Source organism: Aphelocoma coerulescens, chromosome 1A, assembly GCF_041296385.1.
Source record: "Aphelocoma coerulescens isolate FSJ_1873_10779 chromosome 1A, UR_Acoe_1.0, whole genome shotgun sequence".
Lineage (NCBI taxonomy): Eukaryota > Metazoa > Chordata > Aves > Passeriformes > Corvidae > Aphelocoma > Aphelocoma coerulescens.
Window position 1 is genome coordinate 16,496,295 of NC_091014.1, and position 24,835 is coordinate 16,521,129.

The following is a 24,835-nucleotide window of genomic DNA, read 5'->3' on the forward strand; positions in this document are numbered from 1 at the left end:
ACTGTCAGATAACACGGGCTGTGGCTGCCTGTTATCTGCTGGCAGATTCCTGGGCTTTGAAAAAATTCTGGCCCTTGCCAGAAATCAATTTACTGTGACATGACAGTAGCTGATCTTATAGGCTCCCAATTAATATTGATGACTCTTAAAGATGAGTCCTGTGGATTTTCTGCAGCCCTTTATGTTGTGCTTCCCATTTTTAAAGCCCTTGAGATCAAAACATCATAGTTGCTTTTGACACTGCATCCTATTCACAAACATCCTGTCTTTAATACATATCCTCTTTAATTTTAGGACTAATGCTACAAAGATGTTAATCATAAAATTTCTGTTGCTAAGTTTATGTAAGTGAGGACACCACAATATCAGATGCAAAATAACAAGAACAGGCAAAGACAAAGGCTGGTTAGATTTGGTGTTCCTCTGAGCTATTCCAAATAAAGTAATGAACGTTTAACTAATAAACAATAAATGCTGATGAAAAAAGTGAAAAGAAATAATAATAAGCTGTCTTAAAACAGACAATAATATCTCAATTGCAAATGCCTTCTGAGCTGAACACTGTGGGTTTCAAGCAGCACACTGGTACCCATCAATGAGCTGGTCTTTGCAGAAATCTGACTGTGGTTTTGCTGATGAGTTGTTTGACATTACAACAACAATGTATAATGTTTAAAAGCTTTCTGGAAGCAACATAATGGCATCCAACTACATAGAGAATTCCTCTTCACATCAGTTTACTGCAGTGTGTTTCCCCAATATACCAGTTTAGGGACTAGTCCTCAAAATTTTTTACTATTCTCTGATTGTTTTCAACTGAAACACTACATTAAATATATATTTACAGGAAGCAGCAGATCTACATTGATGCTCTTTTTTTTTTTTCTTCAGTTTCCCTGGGCACGTTTGTTTTTCACTCACTGTCTGCAACTGTTTGACTTGAACTGATTCTTTTCCCCTCTCCTCATCCTGCCACTTGTTCTAGACACATATTAATCTACTCTATGTTTATAGTTGCATTACCAGAATAAAAAGCATTTTGAGAAGCTGATTTAAGCAGCCCACCTAAAATGGTATACTTTAAACTGGAAAGGAGAATACAAAAGAAATAAGGCAAAAGGAGAAACAACAAGAAATAGAACAACTAAATTCTTCAAACAATTCCCATTGACCCTTTGCCCTAATAAAGAACCAGCTATCATTAAAAATGTATTTGCTAGCTTGCACATTATGGGAAATCAATCCTCCTTTTCCTCTAGTAACAAAAGCACTACTAACCTTACACGACAATTGGCACCAAAGCAATCAGTGCCCGAAGTAATAAAAAGGTTGTTAAAAACAAATTAGCTGCAGAATCTACTTGGAAATCTCTACTGGAACAAGAGATAAAGAGGTTGGGATCCAGCGCTTTAGGGGTGGTTTCACCATAGTTCAGACTGAGTGGGAGTTACCATAGTCCCCTCCTTTCCCCAAGCACGCTGCAGTTTCCTCCCCCTCCCTTGTGCTGGCATTCATGTAATCCTGCAGTTGACTGATTTGTAGAGCTAAGATGGCAAAACACCATTCATTTCTTTATTGAAGGGTTAGTGATCTTCCGATTAAGTCCCTCCTAGGACTGATGGGATGAATAGCACAGCAAGCACGTGGGAAGGAGGCAGGACCATGCACCCAGGAATAAGAATGAAGGAATGGTCTGAGAAAGGTTTAACTGTTATGGAAATACAGCTTTAAGCCATTTTAGATGGATCACATGTGAGTCTAGTGGTTCAATGCTTGCCTTAAGTGAACTGGCTCAACATCTCCAGTAGATACCCACCTCTCTCCACTGATTGTACATGGATATACTGCAGGAAAATTTGCCTAAACCATAGGTGCAAGTCAAATAATAAAAATTAGCATTGGATTTTGCCCATAAAGGGAAATTAATGACTTCAATGGCTCTGTGGCGCGTAAGTCCACCCTCAGAACCTCCTGGGATGTCAGCCTTACCTCCCAGCAAATTGGCAGCAAATGCCAATTACCAATGAAATGTGAGACAAACAGAAACACTAGCCAACTCATTCTGAATGATGGGGAAGCTGGATCAAATAGAAGTTAGAAGCCACTGGTGTACTAGTGACTGAGATTAATTAGGGGACAACTAAATTCATGTACCATTTTACATTTTCTGAGTGACTCAGAAGCGTTATTTGAGTAACAGATGTAAAATCTGGGTTTGTTAGAAATCAAGGGCCAAACCCCTACAGCCACTTGAGAGAGGCCGTGCAGACTCAATACTATTGACACTGATGGTCATGATTTTGTGAGGTTTCTAAATCATACTGCTACTAAACCTTTAAACTTGAAAATACATTTTGGTCTTTCGTTTTACTCATTTGTTTACATTTTTAGCACTGGGACTGATCTAGGTTAATTTAAATTATCCCAAATCCTCTTATAGGGAGAAACACCAGCTTAAGGTCTATTTTACAGTTTCCCTCCTTTCTTTTGCTTTCTGCTTCCTTTGCTGCTTTCTGCCTTGTAAAGGCATATTATGAGAAACAGGTTGAAGTAAAATAATACATAAATACCTATACAGACATACTCCACACACACATTCACACTACTGCTGACTTGCAGTGACAGCTGTCCTGCAGAATTTCAGTTGCTCACCATTCCAGATTTAATAACATGTATTTGCGGGAGAGTAACCTGACTTTATAACACTAAGCAAAGTAACATTCCTCTCACACTATGTATATAGCTTGCCAAGCAGCTCTCTGAAGTGATAGGTAGAAGTGATTCTATAATAAGATACTCTGCAAATCACCCTTTTATCTTTGGATCTACTTTAGTTTTTCCGTGGGCATAAGCACTAAGCTCTGAGCTGGTGGGAAGAAAGTGTGCAGAATTACCACTGCTCTTTTGGATACATATATATATACATAGAGATATATCTTATACCTCTCCTTTACCATCAGCCTTCTCCCTTCCCTGTGCTTCTTCCATAAAGTTCTCCCTAGGCATCCCTGATAACTCACAATTCAGATTTTCAAAAATCATAAGACTCAGCTAAATAAGGGTCACAAGATTTTTAACCATGAGATGCTTTAAAATAATGAATGTGAGAAGCTTTTTATTCTCTTTTATTTGCCTCTGAAGCTGTGGGTGTCATCTGCTGGCCCAAGGCATCTGAGAGTTCTTGGCAGTAAAATTCCAGCCCAAAATGTACAACCAAAACTGTCTGTTCTGAGGGAGCTCCCATTCCCCCTCACACTTCAACAGGATGATGCTACTTGAACCTTCCCAGTTCCTCTTCCCACCAGGGTCCTCAAGGAAAGCATCTGCACCCTGGCTGCTCTGAAGTTCTGCAAGCTTCTGGGAGGAGGAGGACCACCATGAAAGTGTCCCATGGGCCCAACAGGCAAGGGAAAGGCCAGAACTCTGTCCTACCTGCTGATCCTTCCCCACTGGAAACCAAGCTACACTGTATTTTACAAAAGCAAAAGCAGCAAAAGCAGGTCTCCATCTCTCAAGCTGCTTCAGGCTGTGCCTGCTGATGCAATGCACACGCAGAGCAGCCACTGAAACAGTGCCTGGCCCTTTGAGAGCCCCACACCAGGCCCAGGATCCTAGAGCACCATCAGCCTGAGCGAAGATGATCCATTTTCCCTCAACTCCTCCCCTTCCCTGGTCACAAAACAAAGCAAAACAAAAGACACCCTGCAGAGAGGGATGGATGGATTGATGATTTGGGTTGTGTTTTTGCATTTAAATGAGAAGGAATAATTGGGGGAGGTGGGAGGGAGAAGAAACAATACCGACGAGGATTAGTGATATTTGGGGCACATCTGTTGGAGAAATGAATTAGTCTGTGGATTCCAGAAATTATGAGCATGTTCTCAAGATGATATATGCTCAGTGTTGCACAATCCCTGGACCTCATCTTCCTAAGCAATTTCCACCAGTGCCAGCAAGAACAGAGCATAGACAAAAGTCACAACTGAATACCTGTGTTCTCTTCTTTGCGTATTTGTTGAGGATTAAAAATTCCCAGGCATTAAGTTTCCACTCCATCTACACCAGGCAACTCACCTTTCTGAGTCATGAGGCCAGAATGGTGTGAGCACCAGAAGTCCAACCAAGATTTATCAGAAGTATTGTGATTTTTTTTTTCTGAGAGCAGCCTGGTGAGCAAGGAGCCGGATGCCACAGTAAAATATTCTCCATTTAAGAAAACACCTTATGGTTTGGGAAAGAAAAGAGGTAACTCATGATTTTACAGCCCATGGATTGGCGCCAATATCTCCAAAAAAAGCCCCAGCTGGTTGTTTTGCAGAGGTAGGGCACATGCTCAATGGCAAACTCATGAAGAGACATCTCTGTGTGAAACCTGGGCACTGGTCTCCTGCAATGAGCCAGTGGGAAGAGGTGCACACAATGACTGGTTTCCCCCTGCTGCCTGCTCCCACAGCACCAGACATAATCACCCCCAGGCTTCTGAGGAAATGCTGAGGAAAAGCACTCTTTTGGAATGCTTTAGATGTGGTGGATGAGAAAAACCCATAGAATCACAGGGTCGTATTGGTTGGAAAAGGCCTTAAGCATCCAAGCCTTTAGCCTGCCACACCTACTTAACAACAAATTTTGCCTTATGGGGTCCAGTGGATAATTTCTTAATGTCTTAATCTTTAATCTTGGCTGATTTGACAATGGTCTCTTAGCTCTCTAAATTATTGAACCATTTATTGTAATGTACAGGGCCCTTGAAAGATGTCACCTCCTTCAGCATTTGACCTGTAAGGTAAAGCTTTAGAAACCTTTTAGGTTCTGTCTCTCACAGAACTAAACACAGTAAAAATCTACACAAGAGAAAAAAGAAATGCACAAAAATTTCCAGTTATGTTGAACTCTGGCAGGTTTACATGTAAGACAATTCATCATAATAAAATTGCAGTGATTTGGTGTAAGATACGATGATGAAGCAGTGCCTTTCAATAAAAGCCTAAGCTTTATCTCTGGATGTATTATCAGGGGGATGACATTATTATAGATGTCAAAGATAAAACTCAAACTAGATTACGCCATCGTGTCTGCAATTTGCATTGTCTTACTTGGAATAAATCTCTTTCTAAAAATCCCACCTTAAAACCAGTGAAGAAGCTGGAGGTGTAAGAACAAAGCATCCCTTTGCATAACACATTCATTTACAGAGGAATATCCCTCCCTCCATTTATATTTAAGAGGCACAATCACCCTCTACCCTTACTATATATACATCTGATATTATATTTTGTTTTCTTGGCTCTCTGTGCCCCTTCATTCCTCTCCAGGAATGTTACTTGAGGCGGGGCACATGGAGGGAACCGAAGGCTGGAGCAGCCCCCATGGCTGGCAGGACAGATTCCCTTCGGGACAACCTTTGCAGGCTGATCCATATTTGCCTCTCTGCACACCTGCAGGCACTTCAGCATGGGAACCAGCTGCCAGGCCTAGTCCTCAGCTCCTTCCACGGGCAGCAGTGAGACAGAAGAAGGGGACAGACTCATTGTGCTTCTGCTCAGATGACAAAAAAGATTATTTCATCCCACAAAGTTGCAATTTTTCCTGGGCACCAAATGCCAGCACCGGCACCATTAACTCCACAAGGCTGCTGTTCCACAGGCTGTTTTGGCCTCACACTGGGCTTTTCAAAATACATTAAACTATTTATGTGAATGAGGAAAGCAAGCAAGGCGTGGTGGCTGTGGCAGGGGTGTGTGTTCAATAACATCTTTTATCAACAGGAACTCAGGAGCTGGAAAACCAGACATGCTTTCAGGCACCATCAGGCTTCCTGCTCACTTTCAGCCTGGTTTCCCTAAGCTGCTTTCCACAGAGATCACCAAAGGGTTGCAACTCCCAGTTCCTAAATTGGTAGGCAACAGGAAAGCTCTAGCACTTATTTTTGATCAAGTTAGCATCTCAAAGCAGTCCAAAAAGGGAACATATCTGCAAATAACTGCCCTCGGAAAGAAGAAGAAAAATGAAGGCTAAAGAATACACAGAAAATATCAGTGTCTCCCTTTCAAGGGCAAACATTGCTGTTTTCTTTAGGAGAGTTCAGCCCTTATTTCACTAAGATCCCACTTAATTTTCTCCATGTAAATGTTACAGACATGATGATTCAGCTCACAAGAAGAACACAGAAGAAGCCATCTCCCCTTGTCCCCAGCAGCTTGCTGGGATTGACTACACAAGCAGCTAACTCTGCACATCTCCACTAAAGAAAGGCTGGTGAGAGCCTGCATTTTGTGTTTTCCATAAATTAGAAGTTTTCACAGGAAAATCTCACTCTCCCATCTTCTGTGTAATCCAATACTGTGGTAAATATCATGGCAATGTAGAACCAGGCAGAGACCTCAAATCAAATCATGCCCCTTAACATCTTAGGTGGTCCCAGAAGCTCTGGTGGAAAGAAGCATAATGGCCAATTAGTGAGAATAACTGAAGAGAAGCCATAAAATATTAATAACGCAACAGAAAACCACGCTTAAAGTCAATCTACTATTGTAATTACATGTTAGGAAGCTAGAGCTCTACATTTTCATTTTATATGAGAAGAATTAGGTTAAAAGAAAGGTATACTTAAAAGCACTGTGTAACTGTCTACTATGAATCGTAATTCAGAGGTTCAGCATCATGGGGTAGATAGTGCTGGCAAAACAAGATGCTCATCATATTCCCATTCTTATACATAGAAAGAAAATTCTGAAAAAAACCAATCAAAATGCCCCTTTGCTTGTCAAATTAAAAGGATTGGGTTTAAAAGATAATCCCATAATCTTATGTTTTGGTAGCCTCAAAAATATTTGGTACACAGCTCCGGAACACAAACTGAAAACAAAAAGCAACTTAATCAGGGAAATTGACTTTTTCTTAATGAGTCCTGAAGAAGGGATTGTCATGTCACACACATCTTGCACAAAAAAATCTCAAAATCCATGTATTTTTAAACCTACACAACAGATGGAAATTCAAAAGTTACTTTCTTAAAAAGTATTTTGAAATGGACTCATAAAAAATTATTCCAGCCAGCTTCCACAGCTTGCACTTATCTCTGCTTACAGCAGTCCAGTAGACTAAAATTCAACCTTTTTGTTAAATACCATTAAATTTTAAAGTAACTTTAAATGGTTACCATCTTGTTAGAATTAATACACTTCATTGTGTCAATTAGGATGTGTTTAATTATTAATATAAGGCCCTCATCTTCATATCTTCATCTTACAATATGCACATCAGTTGTGCTGACCCTTTGAAGCTGGCCTAATTAAAATATGCTTTTTAATTATACTATATGAAAATGCTGTTTAAAAGGTCTCATATGCTTCTCTACAGAGAGAGACAGCCTGAAGTAAAGTATCTTCATCTTGATTTTTAGAAACTGAGCGCTCAGACCGGTGACTGCTCGGGAAGCTGTGTTTTGGGGGCACCGTACAGTGCGGGTCGCAGAACAAAACCCGCCCCAGGAGGAGCTGGGCTGGATGCAGGCACTGAACCGTGATGCTCTAAACAAAAGAGCATTTGCAACAACAATGAAGTTGTGGTTCCCACCACGCTCTGCACAACTGTAATTATCTTGACGTTCAAGGCCAAGTGCCTCAGTCTGGTGCTCAACTGTCGAAACTTTCAATCATCACAACACAAAGAACAGGGGCACAAGAAACTATTCTATGCTTTTTTTCCTTCTAACAGGATATCATGCTGATACCCTCATCTCTGCACCCAACCATCCTTCCTGCCACTTTCCCGTTGTTTATCCACTGAAAAAAATAAAAATGTCTAATTTGGGAATTATAAATATGTATACAGAAGTCCAACATGTTTTTCATAATTTAGTCTTACTGCTTCCCAGTTCTGTTTCCCAGTTTTTTATTTGCAGACAGGAGAAAAGGAGCCCCATTACCTTGATCCTTGGAAGCTAAATTTCTTTTTTGTTTTGGAAGATCTAAAATATTTCACTTCAGATGTCCTGGAATTCCTTTATTTTTGTCTTCACCTCTCATCTGCTGTGAACACTGTGAGGGGCTTTCCAGAACATAAGGTATACTGGAAAAAAATACTATCTCATTACGATTTTATCTTCTGTACAAATAACTTACAGGCAAGTTGTTGGGTTTTTCTCCTCCTTTCTCTCCTCCTTTTTCCTTATCTGATTTGTTTTCAGTGAGAAAAAAACACCACCACTTAAAGGGCAGTCTAACATATGGGTTGTTTTGACATTTAGCAAGTGTATATTTGGGTAATAAGAATGCAGCTTAAAATTTTATCCAGCTAACCTTTTTGAAATAAAACAATGAGAAAAAAACCCCCAAATCTTAACGTTACACAAGGCTCAACTTGGCTAAATTAATAAAAACACAATTGTAAACTATGGTCACAGAGAAATTTGCTGTTGTTTAATAAACTATTTAAAATATTTTAATTCAAACAAACCTCCATGTGTTCTGTCAGACCAATGATCTGCAATGCATATATATGTTCACAATTATGACAGTGTGTGGGAATTTAGCTACATCAGTGAGGAGGGTTTTACATGTACCTATAAAATTATAATATCAAATACCTCCACTTTGATTAATTACGCTTCACTTCCCACGTTTTGGTTTTTTTTTGTTGTTTTTTTTTTTTTTTTTTTTTAGTTTTACCAATGATGATAAGAAAGTGCACTATAACAAAGGCTTTCAAAGAGCCTGGGAGAATTGTGACTCCCATTTAGGTGTGGTAACAGAAATACCATTAATACAAAACCAGGAGAACAATTCAAGAAACTGCTCAAAATTGACATAGCAATATACAAAATGAAATACAAGTACAACAGGTTAAAGACAATAAAAGAGATTTCACATGTGCTAGAACAAAGGGAATCCTAAATTTAGACCAGTCTGTTGTTAACCAGGATGCTAGTAGGAAACCTGAGGTGCTTGCTGTGTATCTCTCCCCCACTGGACACCACTGATAAGCTCATACTCGTAACACAATTCCTTGCCAAGGGGTGGGAAGAGAGGTCAGGTGCCAGAGGCAGGCAGGTGCCCATGCCAGGTTAGCAGCTTGCCTTGCTCATGCAAAACCAGCTGCCTGACAGCAAACAGGAGCTTAGCTGGGCATGGTGTCAGGGTCAAATGTGTTATTTTCACAACAGGTATTTAATGAGATTTGACTTGAAAAAAAGAGACTGAAGTCAATGTTAGCCATGGTTGGGGGGTTGGACTAGCTGATCTTCAGAGGTCCCTTCCAACCTCAAACATCCTGCGGTTATACCTGGTCATCAGGGCTTGATACTAAACACCTGCACTGTAGAAGAGCTGGGGCAGCACTTGTTGCACAGCTGCAACCCTGTCCCACCACAGTCTGTGCTTGCAGGCCTCTCATGTCTGCAAGCCTTGACTTTGTACTGAACAGCCCACAACCAAAATCCTGCCTTCTCTCCATATTCCACCATCATCTCACAGACACCAAGGGCATTAAGAGCAAGCAGGTGTAAAAATGTAACTGTGAGAATAGAACCATCCTGAAACAGGTTACTGCCTAAGTTATCTGGTTACTGAATTTTAGCTACATGCTACTTTTACTTTTTTTTTTAATTACCAAAGTCTGGGAGAAAATGTAAAATGATCAGTGGTAGACTCTTCAGCTGACAAATGAGGGGAGTGGGTAAATGAAGGGAAGAAGAAGCCAGCCCCACAGATGTCGTATGGAGAAGCAAAAGAAGAAAAGCTGTAATCAGTAAGGAGGATTTCCTAGACCCTGAACTGTTTGGAAGAGCTGAATTCATAAGTATACTGGAGATAACTACTAAGGTAGCCCCTGAAGCCAGAGCTAAGTGATTACATTGGTGTGTGACCTGCTGCTTGCTTCTACAAAGCACCCATCGTGCCTCTGATGCACGAGCACCCAGGAAGAACATGAGTCCTGTCAAATAATTCTAAAACTAATATAAAAGAACAAATACAACATTAAGTCTGTAGCTAGGTTTCCACAGGACAGCAAACGACTTTGACCAGTGCAAATACTTCCATGGGCAAGGAAGACAAAACACAAGGCTCCAGAGAAGGCATCCAAACCCCTAGCACTTGCAGCAGTTCAGCTGAATCAAAGACCATCCCATATGCAGCATCTTGGGGTGAGGGGCAAGGAGGGTTTGGACATGACTGAGAAGACTGTGGAACTTTAAACAGTAGCTAGTTTATGCACATGAGGATGAAGGTAATGCGATAAAACTCTTTGCCTGGGTTTAAGAAAAAGCATAGCAGATTGCTGTGAAGGCTGTAGGCCATGTACAGCATTTGAGAACTAAACTGGCAACAAATACACCACAGTAATCCAATTAGGAAAGGCTTTTTGCATCTTGACAAGTGAGCGTAGGTTGAAGATTAGCTGAAGGACATATCTTACAGATAAAAACCCACCCAGAGAAATAGTAGACCTCTTCAGGGAGTCCTGATATATATATCTCCAGATTTGCAACATTCATCTCCTGTGACTTAGTGACAGACATGGACAGGAATGTAATCAACAGAAACATGACAATAATATACTTCAGAATTTGACTGAAATTTTTTACTCTGTTTTTATTGTTTCAGTTATCTTCTGGAGCGAGCAGTCATGCAGTTGTGATATCTGGGCCACAGCCTCAGGTCCAGCTCAGCATCACTTGGGTCCAGCCAGAAGGCTGTGGCATGCTGGCCCTATCCCTGCATACATGAACAGCAAACCTTGCCACAAAAACAAGCAAGGACCTGTTTTAACATGCACAGCAAGTCTCAGAGTTAAACACACCAGACAAGTGGGCACGCAGACTTCTGCTGAGAATCTGTGTCAGGAAAGAAATGTCTTAGGAATCTCCCCCATGTTTCCAGCCATGAGCAGCCCAGGAATGGCCCTTTCTCAGCTGCTCTTGACCTGCCTTTGATGCAGCCCAGGACACAATTGGCTTTCTGGGCTGTAAGAGCACATTGCCAGCTCATGTCTAGCCTCTCATCCACCAGCACTGCTGAGTCCTTCCTGGCAAGGCTCCTCTCAATCTGTTCATTCCCCAGCCTGTGTTGATACTGGAGTGCTCCAACCCAGGTGCAGCACTTTGCTCTTGGTCTTCTTAAACCTCATGAGATTCCCATGGGCCCATTTCTCAAGCTTGTCCAGGTCCCTCTGGATGGCATCCCATCTTACAGGTGTGTCAACTACACCACTCAGCTTGGTGTCATGTGTAAATTTGCAGAGGGTGTGCTCAATCCCTTTGTCTATGTCATTGATGATGACAATAGATAACAATGATGATAGCTTTTTCCACATTTTACACCAGTCATGCTCTGAAAAGTGTTTGGAGGATTTAAGCTCTGCTTCTGGACCATCCATTGCAGTGGTTACAGGGTCCTTGCCAGGCACCTGTGCTTGGGGGCTGGGAAGGGGCTGGGAGGAAACAGAGGCCCCTGGCTGTACACAACTGCTGCCAGCCCTGGGGTCACAGCTGGCCATGCCTACACCAACTGAGATGCCTGCTTGTTCAGTAAAGGCAGAAATGGGCTGATGAGACAGAGAAAGTTGAAGATGGATAGAAAAGACTGTGCTGGGACACCAGCCAAGGGGTAATAACTGTAAGGATGGATCTTACAAGCAAACTATTATTTATCTTTCCATCAGATGTGAAAAAGCTGCAGAGAGTCACAGGTCCCCACCAATATGGTGCTGCTGTTATGAAGACCTAGTTTCACTACAAGCATAAGAATAATGGTATGGCATAGCACTGCTGAAAAAGAAAAAATTTAGAAAAATGTCTAAACCTTCAACACTGTCCAGACCTTCACTGAGATGCAAACACCCTCCACAAGCTTTTTCACAGTATTGCCATACAGAAACTTCAAGGTAAGGCAACCAGGCATTCTAACTGAGGCACTGAGAAACAACAAAAGTTTGTCAGCAGTCTTCTTCAACTTTTCCTGCATGCAAAATCAGCAGAAAAACTTCATAAAAACCCATTAAAAGTTCAAATTTTGGAAATACTGCAAATCACCCAGCACTCTAATAACTGTAATTATATTTAAACTCTTCAAATTGACTATATGTTTTTTAGAGTATTAGACCTTGCCTAGGTTTTCTCTTTAGTATATAAAACCATCCAGTAACATAACTCTGAAGACCCAGCCTAAAGGATACTGTTAAGGTAGCAATGACGCAAAACATTTCAGTACCTTCATTGTGTTCCCTCAATATTTGAATGAAGTATCAGAGAGATGACCCATGAAGCTGTCACGTGGCAAGGACAACATCCCTACATTCATGGCAATGCTTGTGAATGACACAATTTCTTATTTGGTGTTTTGTATTAAAGAAAAACTTGGTCACAGCTGCTTGAAAGTGCTGTCAAAGCCCCACAAGCCTGTAAGGATAACTAAGGATAGTCACAAAACCATGGACTTTCATAAGCTAAACAAGGAGTTAAAGATGCAGTGAGGAACCTGAAGGAATCAAATTTAGATTTGCTGTACAGGATTTGGCTGTTACACACCTGTGATCCCACCGAGCTGCAGAAGTGCAACTGAGAGTGGAATTTCAGACCTTCTTGCACAAGATAAAACACTCATTATGACTACTGTAGCTGCCAGATTTCTCTACCTGAAAGGTGAAATTCCCCAAAATAAGTCTCTCCTGAAAAATGAGAATCTGGTATCAGTTAGCTGAGAAATTACTATCTGAAGAATGGATATAAGTAAAGATAAAGCAGAAGATATCCTCACATTTACTTTCATGTTCTATGTTTGCAAGAGCCAAACACTGAGAACTTACTAAGCAATATGATTAGGGACTTCTGGCAGGATGATAAGAAACCAACTATAATTTCCTTCTCATTATACAAAGTCAGAATTCATAGCAGGCACATTAGATGTCATGATTCCTCATGTCAATATGGTATCACAAATACAAATTAGGAGGGAAAAAAAGTGTAACACGCAAAAGATCTCTAATTGCCGTATTTGATTACTAGAAGATTTATGACCATGGAAGGTTTCTCCTCTCTCTGAAGTGAAATCCAAGGAGAGTTGCAAAGGATATGGGGAATTCTCCAATGATCTTTTTCCCTTACAAACTGCTCCTTGCTAGGGGTTGTGTAGCAAAAGAGGCAGAGAGAATGTGATAATGCTAAGAATTGTGGGAACATTAAATCCCTTCCTTATTTCAGGGGCTGATGTTTTGTTTTTTTTTTCCATTAGAGTGCTTTTGTTCTGTGTCAATTAAATTTTGCTTTTGGGGAACATGACCATAGAGGAGAGCAGTCCTGGTGGCCACTGAGCAGAAGGACTGCGAGCATAGCCCTGGAGGAGGCACCCGCTCACGGCAGGGCTGGAATAGTGGGAATTCACACCAAAAAAGTGCTGACTTATGGCCACAGTGGTGTGCTCTGTAGGAGGCACCAGGATGGGGCTGGAAGTACAGCTCATGCAGGAACTGCTGTGGCACCCATGCCTCCAAAACTGGTGTGGATGCATTCTCACTTCAGGTTGCCCCCTGGGGAGTACAGACAATTCCACCTGTGTCTAAGCCTTCACCTACAGCTCATCTCAGATGCTTCTGCAGAGCTCAAACATATATGAAATGAAGCTGGAAAAATGACAGAGGCTTTATATAGTGTTCATTAAATTTGTTTGCTTAACTAAAATTACATCCTTTAGCCCTTCAGCCATAAACACAGGTCTCTACCATCAATGGCACAATTATTAGTGTGTACATTGTTCACTTCTCTACATTAATTTGTATAAAAAGAAAAGAAGTTGAAGAGGTTGTAAGTCTGAAAAAATATGATTAAAAATATATGTACTTCCTCACTCACCTCCTTACATCACGGGAAGTGAAGTGAATTCCAAATCACCCCAGCCTAGCCAGTAATCAGGTTTCAGAAATACCTTGTAGAAGCTCAGTTTACCTTAGTGCCCGTAACAGAAGACTCCTGAAGACAGAGAAACTTTCATCATGTATAAATGACTAACAATTACATCAAAACAAATGGAGGGCTTCAAAGCAGGGTGGAAAAATGGAGGGAAATTCCATCCTATTAAGATAGGACATAATTGTCTTGTGCAGGAAATAAACACTATATTTTTAGCAGGTGACCAGTCAGATACAATCAGTACAGGGTTATGATTGTGTAGTGATTTCTCATCAAATTGCAGCCTATCTTCCCAGAGAGATGACAGATCTTAGTATCTTCTTATAATTTTTTTTCTATGTAGGCTCTTAACTGGGAAATGGAAACATGAGAGCTCCCAAAGCAGGCTGCATTTCATAGACTATTACCATCCATATTTCATCTTTTACAAGTAATTCAAAGATTTCTAAGAACCTCATACTGGTATATTACTACACTGCATTAGTACCATGATAAAATTTCAGTAACACCAGAATCTTCCAACCTTCAGACTCAGCAATTCTCTGCTCATTCCGATTTATGGCCACTGCATTCCACGAGCCAAGACACACTGCTGCTACTCAAACCTATGCTATTTACATATCAAATAGATAGAAAATCTGGATTGCTGTAAATAATAAATTTACATCCAAGCTGAAAACACAGTATTATGATTAATAGATATAAACTGAACTTGCAAATGGATATGAATATATTTAAAGCAAGTATTAAAACCATAGGTAAAATAACAATACTAAGAGGAGATTGGGACAAAATTCAATAATGCATCTTCATAAAATATTTCTGGTAATATATTACTTGTTGGTAACATTTTAAACCTTGCTCTGTAAAGGGGATGAAAATCAACCAACTAATGACCACTGTATGTAGGTAGATGTTTGGGTTTGATGAACAAAACACTGTCATGCAACATGGAACCTAAAGGCATCAGTGTCATGTAAACAAACCACAGAGCAGATACTGAATTTCTACTGCATTCACTCAGTAATAAAACAGAAATATTCAATAATATTTGTATCAATTTATGGGATAAGGTATTCCAGATCCCTCTTTATCATGGCTGGAAGTGTTTTTCCCTGGCCAATCTGAATGTGATCAAACTGTCCTTCCAAAGAAGAAAGTGTTTCACTCAAATGTAGTTAACTCTGACAGCAAAGCTATAAGCAGTGCTCACTCCTTAACTTTTGACCACCTGAATACCCTGGTAGCAGGACAGTTAATTTTTAACTCAACAACTATGCACTGAAAATAGACTTACAGATCAAATCTTACTTTGTGTATGAATAATATGGTGCTTCTCTTCTAAATATGTACTGTATTTGTTCTGACTACAGCATTAAGTATTAAACATGTTCATCAATTATTCATATAAGCTTATTATCTTTCATTTTTAAAGTATATTTAGCCTTTTTTTCCTGAAGATTTCTAGCAAGAGATTCTAAAAATGTGATGGAATGAATGATGGAATTCCAAAACTAAGACATGGATGCATTAACATAATTTTTATGCATATCTTTGGTTAATGAAACTTGCTACTTCTAAGCATTCCTATTTACAGTATCATAGTTGCAAACATTTTTAATGAAATCTACTGATTGTAAAATCTATTTTGCGATGCCCAGTTCTCTATGCATTGTGTATTAATGGATAATGAACTTTGTAATATATTTCACTGTAGAAGTCATTCATGAGAAGCCTGTCAGGAAAACACCAGTTATCCCAACCATCTCACAGTTCTATTCAGAGTTTCTCCCATCAGCAAAAATACTTGTCCGCATCTTCTTAGAAAGGTCCTACTGCCCTAAGCCCTGCATAAATTTCAGGGAGCATCACCTGTCCCCCATGCTGCGAAAAGCCCACTTCCCTTGCTGCCATGTCCCTGCTCACTAACTCCTGGCTCCTTCCACAGTCACATTTTTGGTGACAGACCTGAGGCAAAAGTCAGAGAGAGTGAAGGAAAACCCTTCCACCTGGAGGGCTGGATCCACATCATCTAGATTTTTTTTACATCAGAACTTAAATAATTTATGTTTTCAATTTTTTGTAACTTCAGCAGTGAGAGGCAGTGTTGGGAACCAGCCCCCTGTGCTTCACCCCTTGTTTGCAGGGGTCACAGCAGACATTGCTGAGCTGTCAGTGTAAATTACAGCCAGCAGCACGTCAGTGCAGAATGCTTAAATGTGTGTGCAATTTCAAATACATAAATAATCCCACTGACTTTACTGAAGCACCAGAAAACATTCACCTAGTACTATTTCGTAACTTCTCAGGAGTATTTGAGAAGCAGCACTTTGATCTTTATTAGCTGTCAAGCCCATGATGAGGCAAAGTACGTTCCTCAGTGGGCTGTGGAAACAGGTCTGGAAGCAGCTACATCCTACTGGAGTTTTATCTGAACATGTACAAACCAGAGCAGACTTACAGCATTTCCCTTAAGTGTGTATTATTGCAGCTTTTTGGGAACAAGAACAATCCTAATGCTCTGTGCAGGCTAGTGATCAAGGGCTGAGGAGCTCCTATCGAGGCTGTCCACCCTGGTATGCAAAGGGGCCTGGAACTGGTTTACATGCACACCCATGAACCAGGAGATGTGTCCCACCTTTTCCTTCCAGACAGAATGAATGTGTTCGCATAAAGCATTTTGAGCAGAAATTCACACAGTGCAAATCTCTTCACAGCTGACAGTCCCCCTGCATGACCTGGAGCAAGGCATGGTTCCTACCACCATGCAGGCACAGAGATATGGGACTTACCCTAAGCGACACTCACAAACCTTTTCCTGACTAGAAGGAAGTGCCAGGAGTTTTTCTCCTTTTGACTAAGAATACCAGCAATTTCAGCTTGACACAGAGCTGGCCTGGCTGATGGTCTAACATATAAATCATGGGCCAAAGATAAGATAAACACATACCGGTGTAGTCCTCGTAGCACTCACAAGTGTAGCCCCCCTCTCGGCTTCGACACAGCCCATTGCTCCCGCAAGGGTTGGAGTAGCACAGATCAATTTCCGTCTCACAGTAGTCCCCCGTGAAGCCCGGGGGGCATCGGCACCGCAGCCCGTTGATGGGGTGGATGGGGCGGAACAGGACGGTGTTGGAGCTGATGAATGGGGCCGAGCTGTCAAACTTCAGCACAGAGACACACTTCATGTAATTCTCACAGGGCTCACGCAAGCAGATGTTGTCGTCGAAAGGCAGCACCCTCTGCGTCGAAATCATGGTCAGCAGCGTCCTGTTGAGGTAGATCTGCTCCTGCAGGTCCTCAGAGGGGAAGAACTTGTTTCGAATGCCACCAGGGAGCAAGGCTGAGAAGGTCACATTCAGGATATTGGAGCTGACATCCGTGTCATTTTGGATGTTGAAAACAAAGATGCCATCCTTGGCAGTGGAGAGCACAGTTGCCACCCCCTCCACAAACAGGGACAGGAGGGGAGAAAGGAACTTCTCCTGGGACATGTTCTCCAGCCGCACTGTGATGCTGTTGGTGAGCATGTCGTCCGTGATGATGGTGACACGCAGGGTGCAGACCGCAGTGACACTGTGAACACCATCTGAAGGGAAGAGAGAAAGACAACAGCGATGTCAGAGAGCAGGCTTCAACCTATGGACAGGGAGGCTCCCACAGTCTCCTGCAAATAAAACAGACCTGCAAGGCAGTCAGTTCATGGCACCAGGATGAGACAGGGAAGTGTACCCAACTTCTGAGGTGACTACCTATGCCTTTTCTCAGGAAAACAAAATAAAATTTCTTAAGAATTGTAACTCAAAAGTACCCAAGACATCTCAAAGAGGCCAGAACACCCGGCAAAGATCCTAGGCAAATAACTAGCAAGGGTTAGTGTGGAAACAGTCTGAGGGCCCTATGATGGCCAAGGGGTAGCCAAGAGGAAGGGGAATCTCATGACAGTGACTGCTAGTCTACAACACGTGCTGGGAAGCTGTTGCTTTTCACAGCACAACACCAAAATTATCTTCTTCAGGTGTGGTCTCAGGCTTAAGGAGCCAGAACTCCACACAGACACAGAATTGTGACCAGACCTTCAGATACAAGTCATCTAAGAAAGCAAGTCTTCACATTTCAACGTCGGAATTTCTTCATTTCTCACATGTAACTTCTTAAAATATTTTATGAACATTAGAAAAAAAACTTAAATAAAATATGCCTGCAGTGAAAAGCAGACATTTAAAAACTCTCCCATTTTATCCTTCCTTTAAGGCATTTCTGATACTGCTGTGGCTGTTCCGCAATAAAACCCGTAATTATAAAAATATAGCACTAATACCTGACACTGGACGGAGAGATGCCACTGTAAAATTTCAGTACACCCTCAGGCTTACAGTAATGCTGTGAATGTATGAACTCTACATTATTCTGTCATTATGGAAAATAATTATGACACAGTGAGTGCTAAATTTAATCCAACTTTGATGCAAGTGCGGAATGGGAAGTTGCATCATCACTGAAATCAAATCACCTACTTTAAATCTGTTTCCTCGCTAACATTAGGGACTCATTACAATACAGATCATATTACAGAAAATACGGCTAGTATTAGAGCAGCATCTAGAAATCCCAGACAAGATCAAGAGTGGCTTTTGATAGGAAATGTTCCTTCTGAAAGATGTCATAGTGTAAATAAACAACCATAAATGGGCATGAGTTAACCTCATGAGAAAGATGAATTGGTTTGAGTGGCCAGTATCAGGCCCAGAGTGGGGTTAAGAACTGAGCCCAATTCCCCTAGGCCACAGCTCAGTGGTCACAGTCTTGGTCTGAAGCATCCCAACAACAATCATTACACAAGTAACCTGCTATTAACCTGATTTCAATTAAAAGTATGTGCAGAAATTGATTTTGAATCACATCAATGTAAAATTGCATCAGGAACTGCATTTGAATCAATCTTAACTCAGTGTGAGATCAAAATTCTAACAGCATAGATTGCTAAATGTCATTTTGCTAAGGCTTGTTATCTCAAAGTGTAACTTTATGACCCATTATGGTCATGCAGAAAAAGAAAGTAAAAATAATTCTGATTTCTTTCCTACTCACTTTACCACTTCATCTCAAGTAAGGTTTTGTTTTAAAAAGAAATGTATTGTTGAAAGATGTTTTTCTCCAGTATCATAGCAGCAATATAGTAAATTACAGCAACATAATTAACAAAATGGCTTTTGACTCCTTCCTCTTATCAGGTTGCCTGTAAAAGCTCAGTTGTTGACTCTTTTCCCCACTGAAGCAGCTTTTATGCAATTAGAAAAATCTCTTCTTCTGTGTGCTGCTTTAACTACTGCCAGGCTAAAACTAGTCAGCCAAGAGGGGTCATTGTCTCGGGTGATCTGTTTGACTTCTCCCAGGTAACAAGTGACAAGGCAAGAGGAAATGGACTAGGGTTGTTCCAGGGAGGCTTAGATTGGGTATGAGGAAAAATGTCATCACCAGATGGGTGGTCAGGCATTGGAACAGGCAGCCCAGGGAAGTGGTGGAGTCACCATTCCTGGAGGTATTTAAAACATGCGTAGATGTGGCCCTTAGGGACATGGTTAAATGGTGGGCTTGGCAATGACAGGTTAATGACTGGACTTGATGATCTTACAGGTCCTCTCCAAACTCAACAATTCTATGATTCTATGTGCCCATCACAGAAGTTCACATACCAGCTTTCATATTCTCCCAAGTTTGCAAAAATCTTTATCTTCTCTCCCTCAGACTCATTCCAGAAAGGTGTAGTCTCCCCTTCCACCAAGACCCAAAGCAACCTTTACGAATGATTGGTAGCCAAAATCCTCATTGCAAACTCCTCCTACACGGTCTGTGGATTTCTGGCCAACAGACAGTACGGGATACCAGTATTTTCATAAATGACATCCTCAGACTAGTTTACCCATGTCTGTGAATTGCACAGCTCATTCCCCTAAAAGGCCAGAACAAACTATTCACTTTTTTTCATAAAGCAATTGACATTTGCCTGTTTGTCCCATAGGGTGCCTGAACTATCTTGCTATTTGTTGCACAATATGCTACAGAAGTTCTCTCATGCCAGCCAGAATGCTGGACAATGGGTCCTTTTTTAAAGAAAACACTATGATCTATAGCCCATGGTATGTATAGTAAGAAGACAAAATACGATCCACCGTCTGACAATGCAGTAGAGTCTACAAACTGTCATAATCAATATCAACTGTCACAATACGCAAGAGCTTCCCAGCATTCACAACAGCTATTCTGACACAGTTAATAAATCACTGGAAAAAGCCTGGTGTCAGATACCACACAGCCTCCTTGTTCCATGGGCAGCACAAAAGAAAACTGGGCACAGACGTATAGCTGCAAAATGAAGTTGTGTTTTAAAAGCCAACTCAGCTTTCTGCAACCCTGTTGCAGAGCATTAAAATAAAAAGAGAGTAAAAAAGGAGCAGAGCATGTGTACTATAGGCAACAAAAGAATGGCACAGCTATAGAGCTGGCTGGACAAGTGCCTCTTTCATATCACCAGTGAGGCTGAGAGCAGCATCACAGGATCTGATCATCTATTCATTCAGAAACTCAAGGAGAGTTGAAACAATCTGTGGTTTTATGAGACCAAATTAGTATCTATTCTACTTTCAACAGACAACTTTCGCTTTGAGGGCTGGAACAAGTGCAATAAAGAAAGCGGAAATCTTGTCTTTTTTGGGAAATGAATTAAGCCTTAAACACCCAGTAATGTATGTGCTTTGAGATTTACAAGTGAAGCACTCCATGAATGTTTGAAATGTTTACTGCCAGGAATGTCAGAAAATTGTCATTAGGAAGTACTATTTTATGGGGTGGCAATACTTGACGGCCTTCAGTGTTTGAGATGCCCACCATATGCAGCTTCCAAACTGCTAAAAAGGCTCAAACAATCTGAGTTTCCAAAGGTCTTAGAATACAGCTTTAAGAAGTCCCTATCATGTTATGGCAGGTGCAAGATGGTTTCAGTCAGGGGTGTGAAACAACCTTCAAGTTGCTACACTGGAAAATTCTGGCTGCACTTTACTCTTTGGAGCAGACCTTGGCACAGATGAGTGCACACACATTCCCCAGGCTTAGCTGTCACCAGTTCTCACAGCCATCATGTGGGGGCTTCAGCAAACTGGCTGGATGCAGGAGTCTTCCTGAAGGAGCTCTAAACACTCAGATCATGCTGGCAGATGGGATGTGCAGGCATCCTGCTAAGAGTGATTTGAGCAGACAGACTGGATCTTAGCAGCCCAAGTCACCCAGATAGCCTGAGGAAAGGGAAACACAGGACAGAACAAGGGAAAAAAAGGATTCAACCAATCCCTTTGTTGGCTTTGCTCCTAAAACCCTGTACCAATGGCTTTTGCCACTTTGTCCTCGCATTTCTCTTCCATAAAATAGGGATAATAGCACTTAACATGTACACTGTGAAATAGTGGGTACAGATGATGAAATGCTGAGACGCTGGGGTGACAAAAGCAACACAAATGTCCTTAAGAAATCATAAAAGGTTCTTTTAAAAGCTGCTGCAGCCAAGTTTACCAAAAACAAGGTGGAAAGATTAAATAAGACTCCTAATGTCTCACAAACCAGTGAATGAACAAAGGGAATTCTGAACAGCCTGGTGGCTTCACCTAAAATGTGTTCATTAAAAATGTGGTCCCTGCACACTGAATTTTTATCCTGGCAATATTATTCTATATACAATTTCCACAAAAGGGCTCACCAGAAGGTGGAAATCAAAGCAGACTGTTGTCTTTTGAGTCATAGTCATTGCTGAAGAGGATACTTAAAACTAGAATTACTCATCTTCATTCTTCATCAAATTAATGGAAAGATCTAATAGCAAACACATACCCTCATGCATTACAAAGAAAAGAGAAGAAAGGCTGACGAAAGCTTGATGCATTCTAAAATACATTAATAACTAGAAAATCAACTAAATAGGCATTGTTTCATTATTATTTTTACTTGACAGCAAATCTTATCAAATCTGATACTTTAATCTCAGCTTTCTATCTTCTGGCAGTACATAAACTAAAGAATTTTATTATGTAGAAATGTAAACACAGCAAATTTTAACTGAAATGCATATTTGGCAATGGCAGCACCTGGCCAGAAAGGTTCTTCTGGTTTTTTTTTTTAAGTTCACAGAAATAAAATAATGAACACTTTTTTTAGCTTATTACATACAGAGGTCTTAGTACCAATTTTGAAAGCTACATATTTTATACAAACACTTTAGCATTGGAGATTTCTTTCACAGATCTACCAACCCAAACCCATTCTAACTTTGCTTTATAACACATCTGGAAATAGCAGAAGTCAGTCTTTATGACAGCCATGCAAAATCCCAGGCTAGCAATCCATAGGTTCAAATAACCTCTTGCTCTTCCCAACTCATAAGAAGAAGCCGTGGCCATGGGTAGCAGCCACTGCTTGGTAACAGGCCTTGGAATGATCAAAGCTCCATCCCCATTGCTTCCAGCCATGCCTTTACACATGGGAGTTAATACATACCTAGTCCAGCACTAAACCTGGAATTACTGATGAGGATGCTGTGCTTTTATCATCCTCTCCACTGCCTGGGCAGCAGTAGCATATCAGTAGCACCAGGTCACAGAAATGAATACTGCAGGCAATGCTTGGCTGTCTGAGCAGGGCTGGCACCCAAACCACACTTCCCATTGAGCAAACAGCAGTAAAAAATCAGCAGATGTCAATAAAAGTGAGGCAGAGTACACAGTCCTGCACTGAGCCTTAGTTTGCCTCAGAGAACCTGCACACCCCTGACTGAGCCCTTTCCTTGCATTGTGCTTCTACCACCACGGAAGCAGATTTAAAATGCATAAAATTTCAGTGTGTTAATATTGTCCCTTCCAAACCACTCCTTAAAATATCTTCTGTGTTATGGAAAAGTTCAGGAGCTTATAATGCAAAGAAAATATCCCGAAAGAAAATAAACTGCACAGAAAATGGCAGGTGGAAACTTAAATAAGAGTCCTTGCTGAAACAGTAGGAAAACACTACCAGAAAGGAAAAGGAAAGTGGGCATAATTGTGAATTTACAGATACCCCATCTCAGGGTTTTCCCAGTTAGCAAGCAGCCTCACTGAGGAAGTGTTTCAGGATAGAAAGTATGTATGTGACCCCAGTTTCAGTGTCCCCTCGGGGCACCTTGGAAAAGGAAGCAGGGAATGGTTTTGGTCTTAGCTTTCCAAAAGACAAAAGCAATGTCCAGAGGCAAATGTCCTCTCTGTGTCCCTAAAGAGCCTCTGTTTTGTGGCAGGAACATATCAAAGTGCAAAGGTCTCTTTTGCTGGAGGAAAGTGATCTTAAATGGTGCAGTAACAGAAAAGTAACATCCATGAGAAACACACTCCATCACTTGCTTTGTAAAAACATAAACTTATTGTGTATAGTATCCTATTATTTCTTGGGCACTAATTAATCCTGTCAAAGCCTTCTGATTCTTTGGAATCTGAAACACTGCTGATGAGCAATCCTGTTGTTATGTCAAGTTGGATGTAACAACATGGAGATGACCGTCCTTGGCCACATGAAGCTTATGTTATTGATTTTGTCCCTTTGTTTCAGGCTGCCAGTCAGCCTCCCACATTCAGGAGCACTTACTGCCAACACAAGTTGTGGGCTTTGGAAACAATATTTAAAAATAACTATCTGTTATTCATACGCTGCCAAAGGTTCACACTGGAACCACTGCTCTGAAGAATGACAAAGGCCAGGTCTGCTCCCAAGCCCATTATGCCAGGAAGGTTCCCATTGACTTCAGTGGCCTTCACTCCCTGCCAAAATTAAGCCTAGAGTCATTACCAGCACACTCACACAGAGCTTCACTCCCGACCCTGCAGCCCCAAACAAGAACAGTCTGCCCAGGAAATGGCTCAGGGTTGAAAAATCAGGATGGCAAGAGCAGAAAGCAAAACATGAAGGATGAGCAGGGTAAACATGTAGACACTAGAAACATGCTGCATGGACTGCACCTCCTGAGTTGTAAAGGCGGTAATGGCTTTCCTAAAATCAGGTGTCTGAATCCATACCTCAACATCTCTCAAATTCCAGAATGGCTGCATTGGCAGATGCTCAGTTTTGAAAACATTAGCCAATATTGCCCAGCATTATTTGGAGGAAAGAGGGTTTGGAACACCCACAGGAACAGGGAAGACAAAGACACGTTACCTGGTGTTACGGGGGTATTTTAGATTACAGGGTGAGGCAGCTGAGCCACATGGTGTATGGAAGTACCTTGGCATACCCAGTCCTGACTGAGCCACAAGGAAGGGGAAAGTCCTGAGTAAGACATGTCTTTCAGGGAAAAGAAGGTATCTGGGATTAACTACAACAAGGCTGGCAGACCAATGGAAGACAAGCAATAGTCCACACTGGCAGAGTGAGTGCCAGAGTGGGACTGTGCAAGTGACCAGCTCTCCTTAAACCAGCACTAACCACACTGCCTCCAGCACTCTCCTGCTGCCACTGCAGCAACTCAGAGCACCCCAGGGGTCTGCCCCAGGCCATGGGGTATGTACCTGGGTCATGGCTATGCCAGCCTGTGCCTTGTCACTGCACTGCCCCACGGCAGCATTAGCCACATCCCCACTTCTGAAATGATGTCAGGGTCATTGCAAGCAACAGATCCCAACAAGTCTGTTCAGACATTTCCAGGCAAAGCCACTTCTTCTGCTCATAAGCTGCAGGCACTCTTAATTTCAAGTCAAACCTTAATGTACTTCGTTTTGCAAACAAGATGAATATCTGGAACACCTGGGAAAGTGGGCAGTGGGATTTGGGGCTCTCAACCCACAGTTCCCTTGGCACCAGCCATAGCAGTACCAGCTAAATCAAACAACTAAAAATACCCAAATTGTGGGAGGATAAATTGCACAT

At 41.4% G+C, this 24,835-nt stretch overlaps 1 protein-coding gene across 6 annotated transcripts in view; it reads right to left on the minus strand.

The window, feature by feature from the left end:
- The window catches only part of CELSR1 (cadherin EGF LAG seven-pass G-type receptor 1), a 167,427-nt gene that overhangs the window by 82,225 nt on the left and 60,367 nt on the right, over positions 1–24,835 (minus strand). For all 6 annotated transcript variants that reach the window (XM_068995343.1, XM_068995382.1, XM_068995367.1 and 3 more), the window contains exon 2: positions 16,854–17,492. In XM_068995343.1, the coding sequence (XP_068851444.1) occupies positions 16,854–17,492 (639 nt within the window). The remainder of the gene's footprint in view (positions 1–16,853; positions 17,493–24,835) is intronic.